At 48.4% G+C, this 14,465-nt stretch overlaps 1 protein-coding gene across 1 annotated transcript in view; it reads right to left on the bottom strand.

Moving 5' to 3' along the window:
• Nucleotides 1–1,428: 1,428 nt before the first annotated feature.
• The window catches only part of LOC123662616 (putative oxidoreductase GLYR1 homolog), a 106,826-nt gene continuing 93,789 nt past the window's right edge, over nucleotides 1,429–14,465 (bottom strand). Inside the window, exons 8-12 of the mRNA XM_045597432.1 lie at nucleotides 14,272–14,382; nucleotides 12,450–12,593; nucleotides 11,877–12,003; nucleotides 9,345–9,524; nucleotides 1,429–1,628 (exon numbers count right to left, since the gene is read on the bottom strand). Coding sequence (XP_045453388.1) covers nucleotides 1,429–1,628; nucleotides 9,345–9,524; nucleotides 11,877–12,003; nucleotides 12,450–12,593; nucleotides 14,272–14,382 — 762 coding nt within the window. The remainder of the gene's footprint in view (nucleotides 1,629–9,344; nucleotides 9,525–11,876; nucleotides 12,004–12,449; nucleotides 12,594–14,271; nucleotides 14,383–14,465) is intronic.

Genomic DNA, 14,465 nt, shown 5'->3' with positions numbered 1-14,465 from the left:
TAATTCTATTTTAGTACTAGTATAATAACTAAAATAAAACAATTCAAATGTACGTAAAATTGATTTTATTATCATTACATTAAGATAGCTTAAACTATAAATGAAGTAATTCTTTTAATATCGTCGACAACTCCTAAAATGTACCGTTAACTTTGATCAAACAATTTATTTTAGTACACAAGGTATTACAATAATATAAACTAAAACATAATGAGATGTTTACATTTAACGACAACGGTGACAAAACAATAAAATTATTTACCGTTCGATCCACACACGAAACTACTGATATAGCTTTTAATTATTATCTTTAACATTCATAATTCTGTCAACAATTACTTATGAGACGATGAAGTATACGCGGTACACTCGTGTCATTAAGGGCGAAAAAAAAAAACTAAGTTTTTCTTTTCATTACATTTCATTTTGTGAAAAATACACGAATAGAATTCATAGGCACACAGTCGCAAGACTCTTTGATCAGTAAAGCGAGCATAAAGGCGAGTTCACATTATGTCGGTCCGGTTGTGTACGGTTTCTTTTTTTTAACTAGGTCGGCAAACAAATGTACCAGGTCATTAATCCAAAATGACGGCATTGTAGACCCCACTCACTCACTCACTTCAGCCTATCGCAGTCCACTGTTGGACATAGGTCTCCACAAGTTGGCGTCAAAAATGGCGTGAACTCATGTGTTTTTCCCATAGTCACCACGCTATGGGAGACGTATTGGTGGCCGCAGGAATGGTTTTGTCGCACTAAATGCGGGATTACCATCCGACTTGGAACCTGACTTTGAAATACACAGGTCAAAGACGGGCAGCAGCTATGGTCTACACCGTGAGGTGAAAAATAGAATAAATGCGGGACGGAAGAAATGGCGACAGGTCTCTGGAACAGCTTGTGATCCACGAATGGCCCTTACACTTAAGGGGAAAATCTACAAAATGATCATAAGACCTGTCGTAATGTATGGAACAGAATGTTGAGAAAGTGACGGATGAAAGAATAGTGCACGCAGCCGAGATGAGAATGCTGAGATGGATGTAAAAAAAGCGATGGATGGATTGTGTGAGTGAGGACATGGGAAAGAAAGGAGTAAGCACTGAATTGACGAATAATTGATGGAAGAGGAAAACAGCTGATGGTGAGCGATAACCGTAGCTTATAGACGTCTACAATACCAGCATTAATCAAATGCGTTGCCGACCCGAGGTCCCCCCTCCCTATCTCTGGTCACCATACTTACCACAGGAACATAATACTGCTTAAAAGCAAATTTATTTATCTGTTGTAGCTGTTCTTTGTAAAGTGAAGGAACTTTCCCAGTCGGGCTGCTCCTAATTTTGAGAATAGCTTTTGTAGTACTCCGTTGCAACCGATTTATCGCCGACATAACGTAAGTGAGCTTGAATCATCGTCTATTGATCAGAACCTAGCGCGTATATAGACCGCGGCCACGTCATGGTTGGCGTACCCGAGCCGCTTGGCGTGCTTGAAGATCTCGTTAGTGGTGGCCGTGAGAGGCAGCGACTGTTCCAGCGCGTCACCCAGCCCCAGCGCCAGCTTCAGGTCCTTCTGCATGTGAGTCAGCGGCTGGTGCGTGGAGTACGACGACTCGATCATTGCTGGAATCAGAGCGATATATTTAATTACATCGTTCCAGAAAACCAATGAAACCTACTGGGTCCTAAAATGTAAACTGCTGGATCCAATTGGGTCAAATTCTTATAGAACCAAATGGCAAGTAGGTATCTCCCATCCAACAACAAGGAATCAAATCGGATCAGAAGTCTCGGCGTAATCGGAATACAGGAGTCCTTATTGTAAAAATTGCATTTCTTTATTAAATTAGACCATTCAATATTTTTAAAGTACAAAAATGTCAAATATGTAATATCTATAATCTATAAATATAAATATCTACAGAATACAAACACGGTCGTCTGTTCCTAAAGTAAGCAACTTACGGCCGAACCCAATATTCAATCTAAAGATAGAGATAGGTAGTTATCATCAACTGCTAATAACTAACTATCTATCCTTTGTACTTGTCCCAATAATTCGGATATGGGACTACTATCTCCAGTTAGCTGTAGATAGACCGGCTACCTGAGCTCTCCCTTACATTCCAGTATACGCAGCGTCACAGACGGCCTCAGTTGTGTTACATAGATGTTTTGTAGTATTTAAATTTGTCATACAAATTTTATTCATAAATATTAAAGTAATCTTGTTTTATAAAAATATGGACAAATTAATTTTTACACAGACTTTTTAATTTATAATAAATGATATTATTTTAATATGGAATCCATGGTAAATCTAGTAACGGAACGTTTTAACACGACACGAAAAGACGCTACGACGCCATTACGCTTTATTGAATCGTTGTTTCGTTTGAATTTGTATATATTTTTTTACAAATCAAATTATACAAATCATTGCAAATTATAGGTACAATCATTCACCGAATTGTTTGTTTTATTCACAAGATGAGTAAAGTAAGTATTATTTCACAAGAAACATATTATTTTTATTCAATTAATTGTTGCAAAAGAGCAATATCACTTGAACTGCTACTTGAACTTGAGTCTGCCATTATTTTTCACCCGAAATTAATTTTATTTTAAACAAAAAAAATACTTTTTCAATTAATAAATCTTAGTTATCCCCCGAAAACTATAGATCGGATATTGTTGTTACTAAAGATAACCAACGTTACTGACAGATAGAACTCTATTATTATTGGGACGCTTACACTGTCATTTTCATACGAACTGTTATCTCTAGTAAGCTATCTTCCCTCTCGTCGATAGACAGCTTTGAAGGATAAGATTGCCTATCGTCGACAAGTTTATTGGGTCAGTAAAATGAATGATAGATAGATATTTCTGTCTCTAGTAGGACATAACCAGAGATAGATTGAATATTGGGTTCGGCCGTTAATGCTTGTGTTATAGGTAACAGCCGACAGGTATAGCTACAATTTTTTTTTTTCGATAAACATACTTATAAATAATAAATATAAATATATAATATTACACCCAGGCTCGGAGTGGAAATCGAACCCACAACCCCCGGAGCAGAAGTAGGGTCACTACAAACTGCGCCAAAGGGCTAGTCAAATAAGCGTACGATTTGCCCGTCGTAAGCAGACTATGGAAGCCTGCAATACCACAGGCATCGCTAGCGCGTTGCGATCTGGCTACTTTGCTCGTACGCAACACTCGGGAGCACTTTCCTTGATAGCTCAGTATTAATTAGATGCATCTAATTCTTCCTTCTTCAACTGAGGCAGGGCATAGCAGGAAATATCCTGCTCAAAATCTGGGGCAGCCCGACTGGGGAAATACCGCGGCCTTGATAATACTGATCTCATTTAAATAATACTGATTTCAAGTGGTGTGTTTCTGTGGTGAGTAAGATCCTGGAGAGGGGGAGGGGGTTGGGGTAGGATCGGAAACGTGCTTGCGATGCTTCTGGTGTTACAAGCGTCTATAAGTTACGGTTATCGCTTACTACCAGGTGAGCCTTACAGTTGTTTGCCGACCTAGTTGTTGAAAAGAATAGATGCTGTAATGAGAAAGCTACTAGCCAGCTCAAAGGCCGAACGTAAGATAAATTCTATGGCAGTAAGAAAAGATCTGTATAAATTAAAGTATCCGATGCTGAAAAGGAAAAATTTTATAAAGAAGCAGAGCAGTTTTTCAAACGAGCTATTAAATACTTAGAAGAACGATTTTATTTCAATGAGGACTTCTCATACAATCGCCGTCTATAGTGAGCTCTTTACAGAAACGGTGCCACGGTTCGCTTAAACCGAATATAAAAATCATCATATCAAAAAAAAAATTTCGATCTAGCGAGTACATCGTTCCATAGCTTAATTGGCTAGAGCGCCGACACGGTCAGTCGGAGACGCGGGTTCGAACCCCGCTGGTACAGTCAATTTTTGATATGATATTCAAAAATGTTTAGAATGCCTATTTTGTGGGTAACACAAAAATAAAATCGTAGATATTAATCGTTTTCTGCTTTTTTATGTTAGTATTTATTTATATAGACATTTGTATCGCAGCGGACGATGTAACAATAACGTTAATGTTGTTGTTTTAAAAATATATGTATTAACTTTAATTTAATTTTATTTTTGTTTCTCCCAACCTAAGTCCCACTATTCTAAAAAAAATTTCTCCCGACAAGAGGGTCATTCGAACTGGTAACCCTAGATCCTGCCCGTTGTTGCGGCGGGCGTGACGTCAACTATCGTTTCAAGGAAACGCACCGATACCGATTGAGTGAGTAAATAAAGATCCGTATCCGCGGATCTTGACACTAAATATCCGTATCCGGATCCGTATCCACAGATATACATTTCTGAAGATCCGGCACATCAGGAGCACACACAAACAGAGCTCACCGCGGCCCTTGAGGATGAGGTGCGGCGAGGCGAGCGGCGTGAGCGCCAGCACGTCCAGCAGGTCGGCCTGGCTCAGGCCCGCGCGGTCCGCCAGCGACACTACATATCAGGAGCACACACAAACAGAGCTCACCGCGGCCCTTGAGGATGAGGTGCGGCGAGGCGAGCGGCGTGAGCGCCAGCACGTCCAGCAGGTCGGCCTGGCTCAGGCCCGCGCGGTCCGCCAGCGACACTACATATCAGGAGCACACACAAACAGAGCTCACCGCGGCCCTTGAGGATGAGGTGCGGCGAGGCGAGCGGCGTGAGCGCCAGCACGTCCAGCAGGTCGGCCTGGCTCAGGCCCGCGCGGTCCGCCAGCGACACTACATATCAGGAGCACACACAAACAGAGCTCACCGCGGCCCTTGAGGATGAGGTGCGGCGAGGCGAGCGGCGTGAGCGCCAGCACGTCCAGCAGGTCGGCCTGGCTCAGGCCCGCGCGGTCCGCCAGCGACACTACATATCAGGAGCACACACAAACAGAGCTCACCGCGGCCCTTGAGGATGAGGTGCGGCGAGGCGAGCGGCGTGAGCGCCAGCACGTCCAGCAGGTCGGCCTGGCTCAGGCCCGCGCGGTCCGCCAGCGACACTACATATCAGGAGCACACACAAACAGAGCTCACCGCGGCCCTTGAGGATGAGGTGCGGCGAGGCGAGCGGCGTGAGCGCCAGCACGTCCAGCAGGTCGGCCTGGCTCAGGCCCGCGCGGTCCGCCAGCGACACTACATATCAGGAGCACACACAAACAGAGCTCACCGCGGCCCTTGAGGATGAGGTGCGGCGAGGCGAGCGGCGTGAGCGCCAGCACGTCCAGCAGGTCGGCCTGGCTCAGGCCCGCGCGGTCCGCCAGCGACACTACATATCAGGAGCACACACAAACAGAGCTCACCGCGGCCCTTGAGGATGAGGTGCGGCGAGGCGAGCGGCGTGAGCGCCAGCACGTCCAGCAGGTCGGCCTGGCTCAGGCCCGCGCGGTCCGCCAGCGACACTACATATCAGGAGCACACACAAACAGAGCTCACCGCGGCCCTTGAGGATGAGGTGCGGCGAGGCGAGCGGCGTGAGCGCCAGCACGTCCAGCAGGTCGGCCTGGCTCAGGCCCGCGCGGTCCGCCAGCGACACTACATATCAGGAGCACACACAAACAGAGCTCACCGCGGCCCTTGAGGATGAGGTGCGGCGAGGCGAGCGGCGTGAGCGCCAGCACGTCCAGCAGGTCGGCCTGGCTCAGGCCCGCGCGGTCCGCCAGCGACACTACATATCAGGAGCACACACAAACAGAGCTCACCGCGGCCCTTGAGGATGAGGTGCGGCGAGGCGAGCGGCGTGAGCGCCAGCACGTCCAGCAGGTCGGCCTGGCTCAGGCCCGCGCGGTCCGCCAGCGACACTACATATCAGGAGCACACACAAACAGAGCTCACCGCGGCCCTTGAGGATGAGGTGCGGCGAGGCGAGCGGCGTGAGCGCCAGCACGTCCAGCAGGTCGGCCTGGCTCAGGCCCGCGCGGTCCGCCAGCGACACTACATATCAGGAGCACACACAAACAGAGCTCACCGCGGCCCTTGAGGATGAGGTGCGGCGAGGCGAGCGGCGTGAGCGCCAGCACGTCCAGCAGGTCGGCCTGGCTCAGGCCCGCGCGGTCCGCCAGCGACACTACATATCAGGAGCACACACAAACAGAGCTCACCGCGGCCCTTGAGGATGAGGTGCGGCGAGGCGAGCGGCGTGAGCGCCAGCACGTCCAGCAGGTCGGCCTGGCTCAGGCCCGCGCGGTCCGCCAGCGACACTACATATCAGGAGCACACACAAACAGAGCTCACCGCGGCCCTTGAGGATGAGGTGCGGCGAGGCGAGCGGCGTGAGCGCCAGCACGTCCAGCAGGTCGGCCTGGCTCAGGCCCGCGCGGTCCGCCAGCGACACTACATATCAGGAGCACACACAAACAGAGCTCACCGCGGCCCTTGAGGATGAGGTGCGGCGAGGCGAGCGGCGTGAGCGCCAGCACGTCCAGCAGGTCGGCCTGGCTCAGGCCCGCGCGGTCCGCCAGCGACACTACATATCAGGAGCACACACAAACAGAGCTCACCGCGGCCCTTGAGGATGAGGTGCGGCGAGGCGAGCGGCGTGAGCGCCAGCACGTCCAGCAGGTCGGCCTGGCTCAGGCCCGCGCGGTCCGCCAGCGACACTACATATCAGGAGCACACACAAACAGAGCTCACCGCGGCCCTTGAGGATGAGGTGCGGCGAGGCGAGCGGCGTGAGCGCCAGCACGTCCAGCAGGTCGGCCTGGCTCAGGCCCGCGCGGTCCGCCAGCGACACTACATATCAGGAGCACACACAAACAGAGCTCACCGCGGCCCTTGAGGATGAGGTGCGGCGAGGCGAGCGGCGTGAGCGCCAGCACGTCCAGCAGGTCGGCCTGGCTCAGGCCCGCGCGGTCCGCCAGCGACACTACATATCAGGAGCACACACAAACAGAGCTCACCGCGGCCCTTGAGGATGAGGTGCGGCGAGGCGAGCGGCGTGAGCGCCAGCACGTCCAGCAGGTCGGCCTGGCTCAGGCCCGCGCGGTCCGCCAGCGACACTACATATCAGGAGCACACACAAACAGAGCTCACCGCGGCCCTTGAGGATGAGGTGCGGCGAGGCGAGCGGCGTGAGCGCCAGCACGTCCAGCAGGTCGGCCTGGCTCAGGCCCGCGCGGTCCGCCAGCGACACTACATATCAGGAGCACACACAAACAGAGCTCACCGCGGCCCTTGAGGATGAGGTGCGGCGAGGCGAGCGGCGTGAGCGCCAGCACGTCCAGCAGGTCGGCCTGGCTCAGGCCCGCGCGGTCCGCCAGCGACACTACATATCAGGAGCACACACAAACAGAGCTCACCGCGGCCCTTGAGGATGAGGTGCGGCGAGGCGAGCGGCGTGAGCGCCAGCACGTCCAGCAGGTCGGCCTGGCTCAGGCCCGCGCGGTCCGCCAGCGACACTACATATCAGGAGCACACACAAACAGAGCTCACCGCGGCCCTTGAGGATGAGGTGCGGCGAGGCGAGCGGCGTGAGCGCCAGCACGTCCAGCAGGTCGGCCTGGCTCAGGCCCGCGCGGTCCGCCAGCGACACTACATATCAGGAGCACACACAAACAGAGCTCACCGCGGCCCTTGAGGATGAGGTGCGGCGAGGCGAGCGGCGTGAGCGCCAGCACGTCCAGCAGGTCGGCCTGGCTCAGGCCCGCGCGGTCCGCCAGCGACACTACATATCAGGAGCACACACAAACAGAGCTCACCGCGGCCCTTGAGGATGAGGTGCGGCGAGGCGAGCGGCGTGAGCGCCAGCACGTCCAGCAGGTCGGCCTGGCTCAGGCCCGCGCGGTCCGCCAGCGACACTACATATCAGGAGCACACACAAACAGAGCTCACCGCGGCCCTTGAGGATGAGGTGCGGCGAGGCGAGCGGCGTGAGCGCCAGCACGTCCAGCAGGTCGGCCTGGCTCAGGCCCGCGCGGTCCGCCAGCGACACTACATATCAGGAGCACACACAAACAGAGCTCACCGCGGCCCTTGAGGATGAGGTGCGGCGAGGCGAGCGGCGTGAGCGCCAGCACGTCCAGCAGGTCGGCCTGGCTCAGGCCCGCGCGGTCCGCCAGCGACACTACATATCAGGAGCACACACAAACAGAGCTCACCGCGGCCCTTGAGGATGAGGTGCGGCGAGGCGAGCGGCGTGAGCGCCAGCACGTCCAGCAGGTCGGCCTGGCTCAGGCCCGCGCGGTCCGCCAGCGACACTACATATCAGGAGCACACACAAACAGAGCTCACCGCGGCCCTTGAGGATGAGGTGCGGCGAGGCGAGCGGCGTGAGCGCCAGCACGTCCAGCAGGTCGGCCTGGCTCAGGCCCGCGCGGTCCGCCAGCGACACTACATATCAGGAGCACACACAAACAGAGCTCACCGCGGCCCTTGAGGATGAGGTGCGGCGAGGCGAGCGGCGTGAGCGCCAGCACGTCCAGCAGGTCGGCCTGGCTCAGGCCCGCGCGGTCCGCCAGCGACACTACATATCAGGAGCACACACAAACAGAGCTCACCGCGGCCCTTGAGGATGAGGTGCGGCGAGGCGAGCGGCGTGAGCGCCAGCACGTCCAGCAGGTCGGCCTGGCTCAGGCCCGCGCGGTCCGCCAGCGACACTACATATCAGGAGCACACACAAACAGAGCTCACCGCGGCCCTTGAGGATGAGGTGCGGCGAGGCGAGCGGCGTGAGCGCCAGCACGTCCAGCAGGTCGGCCTGGCTCAGGCCCGCGCGGTCCGCCAGCGACACTACATATCAGGAGCACACACAAACAGAGCTCACCGCGGCCCTTGAGGATGAGGTGCGGCGAGGCGAGCGGCGTGAGCGCCAGCACGTCCAGCAGGTCGGCCTGGCTCAGGCCCGCGCGGTCCGCCAGCGACACTACATATCAGGAGCACACACAAACAGAGCTCACCGCGGCCCTTGAGGATGAGGTGCGGCGAGGCGAGCGGCGTGAGCGCCAGCACGTCCAGCAGGTCGGCCTGGCTCAGGCCCGCGCGGTCCGCCAGCGACACTACATATCAGGAGCACACACAAACAGAGCTCACCGCGGCCCTTGAGGATGAGGTGCGGCGAGGCGAGCGGCGTGAGCGCCAGCACGTCCAGCAGGTCGGCCTGGCTCAGGCCCGCGCGGTCCGCCAGCGACACTACATATCAGGAGCACACACAAACAGAGCTCACCGCGGCCCTTGAGGATGAGGTGCGGCGAGGCGAGCGGCGTGAGCGCCAGCACGTCCAGCAGGTCGGCCTGGCTCAGGCCCGCGCGGTCCGCCAGCGACACTACATATCAGGAGCACACACAAACAGAGCTCACCGCGGCCCTTGAGGATGAGGTGCGGCGAGGCGAGCGGCGTGAGCGCCAGCACGTCCAGCAGGTCGGCCTGGCTCAGGCCCGCGCGGTCCGCCAGCGCCAGCCCCTCGGCCAGCGCCGCCAGCGACACGCCGCCCACCACCTGCAGCACGGAGTTCATCTTCGACGCGTTGCCGATCTCGCCTGCGGGGAAGAGCGGGACGCGCTCAATGACCTTGGACGATTACTGCCGAGCCCTCACTGGGCCCGCCGTGCCGAGCCGAGTGGGACTCGCTTCAGCCCGTAACGTCCCACTGCTGGACGTAAGCCTCTTTTTCTTTCCTTTCTTTAATAACGACCGGGACCGACAGCTTAACGGTCTCTCCGAGGCACGGTGGGGGAGACCCACGAGGATTAACGACCAGACCAAACATAAATATTTGCATTAACACAAATATCCACTCCGAGGAATCGAACCCGAAACCGTCGCCGTCGGTATTTAGGCGCCGCCGACACGGCACACGCTCCATTACACCAGAGCGGTCCTCAGTGTAAAGTGTAACTCAGTAGGATATTACTGCGACTTTAACCTACCCAGGGAACACATGACCTATAACTGACGTCAAGTGTAGATCATAAAAGTGTAATATAATTTATACGTCTAATAGACATAAAAATGACACACTTCATGATCTTACACAAGACGGTATATTAGGTTATATCATTGAGACTTCATATTTACATAAAACGTCACAAGATGACATAAAAATGGGAAATAATGACCTTTAAATGACTTAACTGTGATTTATACTTATGTAAGCTATGATCTAGTATTATGTCATTCTGACGGTAGTTTGACGTCATAGTGTTTACTGAGTATTTAATGGATTATGAGTACGTAGTATCATCATTACAGCCTATACAGTCCACTGCTGGACATAGGCCTCCACAAGTTTACGCCAAAAATAACGTGAACTCATGTGTTTTGCCCATAGTCACCACGCTGGGCAGGCGGGTTGGTGACCGGTACGTAGTATAACTTGCTGAATTTCCCAATTTGATTGAACAGAAACACATTAAATATTTTTAGATCATTAGAAACATATAAGATACGAATAAATTAAAATAAAAAGTATCAATTCATAATAATACATTTGACAATTGTTATATTCTTCTCTGGACAACAGCTTAATAGTGTAACTTAAATCACTCAATTATCCGGATGTCTAGAACTCTAGCATGCTGTTATAAATATAAAATAGAAATATGCAGCATTGGATAAACCCTTCCTCTCCTCTTAGAAAGGATTACATAATTAGAAAGAAGAAGAAAAGAAAGAAGAAGAATAGAAAGGATCGCATAATTCGCATTTCCATAGTGACCCACGATTTATTGGTGGATATATCTAAAATTCGTCCCAACACAAAGATTCTTTACAATAGTTTTATTCACTCTGTAGGTAAATTTTATACACAGTTCTTAGAAATTCATCACTACTTATTAATTAATTTTTATTGATAATTTTTTTTTCTCTCCACTAGGCTATCACTAACTCACAGGAAGACAATGAAACCCACAAAGAAGTGGTATTATCAGATACCCACCCAGGTACCTTCAACTGAATAAGATGTCGCTTTAGAAGCCAAAACCACATGCAATATTTTAAGAAGCTAGAAAAGAATAATCATTATTTATTCAGGAAGCTTTTCAAAGCTTTATGAAATTTGTTTTTTTTTTGGGCGTCCAGATTTGCTCGTTCATTGTTTAAAAAGAAATAAATAAAAAGCGGTAAAAAAAATAATTTAAAAATAAAGTAAAAAAAGTGCTAAAAAAGTGTATTCCATTTCACACTCGCTCGCATCAACAATCACACAAACAAATATAATTAAAAATAATTGTACCATTTGCAAAATAAAATATTTAAATTAAAAAGTAAGTAATATTTATTGCAACATTCTTCTTAAAATTAATTATCCATTCAAGTATCCTTTATACTGTAACATAATCATGTAATCACTAAGAATTTTTAGATTTTACATTTAAACAAACACAGCTACATTTCCATTGTTTGTTTTAAAAATTTGTTTACAAAATCCAATCTCTATGAGATTTCCTTTAGCACTAGATGTGACATATCTATCTTAAGCCCGGCTATCTTCACCTACATGTCTTTCAAACTTTCCTATTTTTACCATCTAATCCACAAATCCAAGTCACCAACTCAAAACCTTACACTACATCTTTTACAGTCCCAGCTCATTGTCAACTACATGTCTTTCAAATCCTTCCAAACTGATCAACAAAACCAAGTCACCAACTCAAAAACTTTCACTAGACCTTTTACAATCCCGGCCATTGTCACTTACTTGTCTTTCCAAAAATCCCCTTTAACTCCGGCTATCAGCTACATATCTTTCCAACTTTCTAATCCTTGCAAAGATTTATCCAGAATACCAAGCTCAAAATCTCCCACTCTAGATTCCAATACCACGGGGTATCGGTTACAACAATGAACGAGCAAGTTTCGTCGCGCCTCGAACCGGAGACGCGGACTACTACCGAGGTAAAAGGAGTTCTTGCTCATCGCCTTGAAGCAGGACTGGCAGTCGTCGAACAGGGACCGGTCGCCCGCCGCCAGCACGATCAGCGTGCCCTCCTCTGCTTGCGTCTTTGAGCCTTGGATCTGCAAATTATGTCATGTCATTTAGAAGAAGTAAGGCCAAGACGAAATTTTTTGGTGTTTTTTTTTTTAGCCTAAAGACGAAGATCCACGTCACTTAGAACAATAAAGGTAACAAACGACATTTCTTTTTTATTTTATTTTTTCGAATTGTGTATGATAATGGACAATGAAGACGGATATGTTGTTGACTCTAGCAGCCTGCATATCAGTAGTTGGGAAAGGGGGAATCCCCAGAGAACCTAGAAAGAATTTTATTTATTATGAGGAATCAATGTCCTTTTATTTGCATATTAATTAACAAGAAAGTTGCAAGTAGGAACTTCTTTACTTTAGAGTCTTTCTTAGCGTTTTTATAACAATTTTCTTAAATCCTAGAGTAATTAGTGAATAAAACAATTTTCTTAAATTCTAATACAATGAGTGATATCATAAAAAATTAAATTTACTTGAGCCTCAAGATATCTGCCTCCCTTCCCACTGATGGCTTCGACGATGTCGTGTGACGTATCAGCATCTATGGAGGTCATCTCTACATATCCTTTGCCTTCTAAGGACGGACAGTGAAGCACTCCGCAGTTACCGAACACCATCTAAAAATGAGAATTAAGATTGTTTATACCAAATTTATTCATATAATAATAACCATGGTAGGATTGGAAAGTATTTTGTCCATTATCAAAATCTAAAGGAAACTTAGAAAAAGCCTAACAAATTAGTAAAAAAAGTGTAAAGACATGTATGTAAGCATTTAACGCGAACATAAAATTACACCAAATGATAACACTCTTGAGAGATGTACTTAAAGGACTTTTTGCTTTACATATTACATTTCTGTACATCTGTATCAACTACATTAATTTACAAGTCGAAATACATACATATTTATTTATATACAAATAAGATGTAATATAGCCTAAAATTTTGCCCAATAATAAATTCGAAACTAATACATTAAAATAATCAAACTATTTATTAGCACGATAATATTTGTAGACGGTATCAATACGAGATATATATTTAGTTTGTTGAACTATAAATCATTATCTATCAGATTCTAGAAAGGTCGGTGAGAAAGGTCGGCGTACATTAATATCACAACCGACCTGTGCCCTTCGTTGTCAAGGAACATTATAAAGAAAGCAAATTCACCTTTACAATATTTGACTCATAATAAAATATCAATACGTTTTTACGAACTCTACAAAAATAGTTTAGGAGTTTTTGTATGTAAAAGAACTGGATAATAGACTAGTTTTATTAATAAACGTTTTAAGTACAATCATAATCTTATAATCAAAAATTAAAAAAAAAAAACTGAAATAATTATGTTTAAAACAAATCACTCATCACTTCAGCCTATTTACTTATTTTATTTTTTTTACTTTATTTCGCAGTCCACGGCTGGACATAGACATCCACAAGTTCGCGCCAGAAGTGGCGTGAACTTATTTGTGTTGCCCATACGTCACGGTTGGTGACCGTAGTGCTTTGTCGCTCCGAATACGCTGCTGCCCGTCTTCGACTTGTGTATTTCAAAGCCAGCAGTTGGATGGCTATCCCGCCATCGGTCGGCTTTATAAGTTCCAAGGTGATAGTGGTACTGTGTTAACCCTTAGTCGCCTATTACGACACCCACGGGAAGAGAGGTGGGTGACTATATTCTTTACTGCCATAACCATAGAGAAGGTTTAAAACAAAATTTACATTCAATTTTATATTGCTAACCAAAACGCGCAATTTTACTCAAGTTTGCCTATGCGTTTCAGCGTTATATTTTATAGCCTTAAATCTTCCCAAATTAACAAACTTTGTAATAAAAAATAACAAGTACATAAATCCACACATTCTTTCTCCCCTTTCGAATAGCAATGTATTTATACATATTTATATTTTTACAACGCGTTGGCGCAACGGTTACAGCACGGGTTGTGGCTGTTGTGCTGGCGGTTGCGGATTCCAGCCGCGCACATGACAAACATTTGTATTGGCCACACAGATGTTTGCTGTTGTCTGGGTGTTTATGCAGTCTTTGTGGGTCTCCCTACCGCGCCTCGGAGAGCATTTCAAGCCGTCGCGTCGGTCCAGTTGCTAGCATGTACACCTGATAGCGATCGTTACTCATAGTAGGAAATACATCCGCCGACCTGCATCGGAACAGGGTGGTGGATTAAGCTAAGATCCTTCTCCTACATAGAGTCCTATGCCCAGCAGTGGGATATTACAGGCTGAAGCGAACGATATATCTATATAGGCTTGTCTTTGTAATACCTCTTTCGCCGCCTGTGGATCGGCCACACAAGAGAATGTAATATCGGCCTCTTCAACGACATCGCAAGGTGTGACGGCAATCGTGGCGCCGACCTTCTCGAAGTCTTTACACTGTTAACAAAAGAAACAAGCATTTAGAAACTATAAAACATATATGAGAACATAGAACCATCTTCTATTTTGAAGTTGGTTTA

The sequence above is a fragment of the Melitaea cinxia genome, chromosome 19 (genome assembly GCF_905220565.1).
Source record: "Melitaea cinxia chromosome 19, ilMelCinx1.1, whole genome shotgun sequence".
In the NCBI taxonomy this organism is placed as follows: domain Eukaryota; kingdom Metazoa; phylum Arthropoda; class Insecta; order Lepidoptera; family Nymphalidae; genus Melitaea; species Melitaea cinxia.
This window is presented reverse-complemented; position numbering and strand designations above follow the sequence as displayed.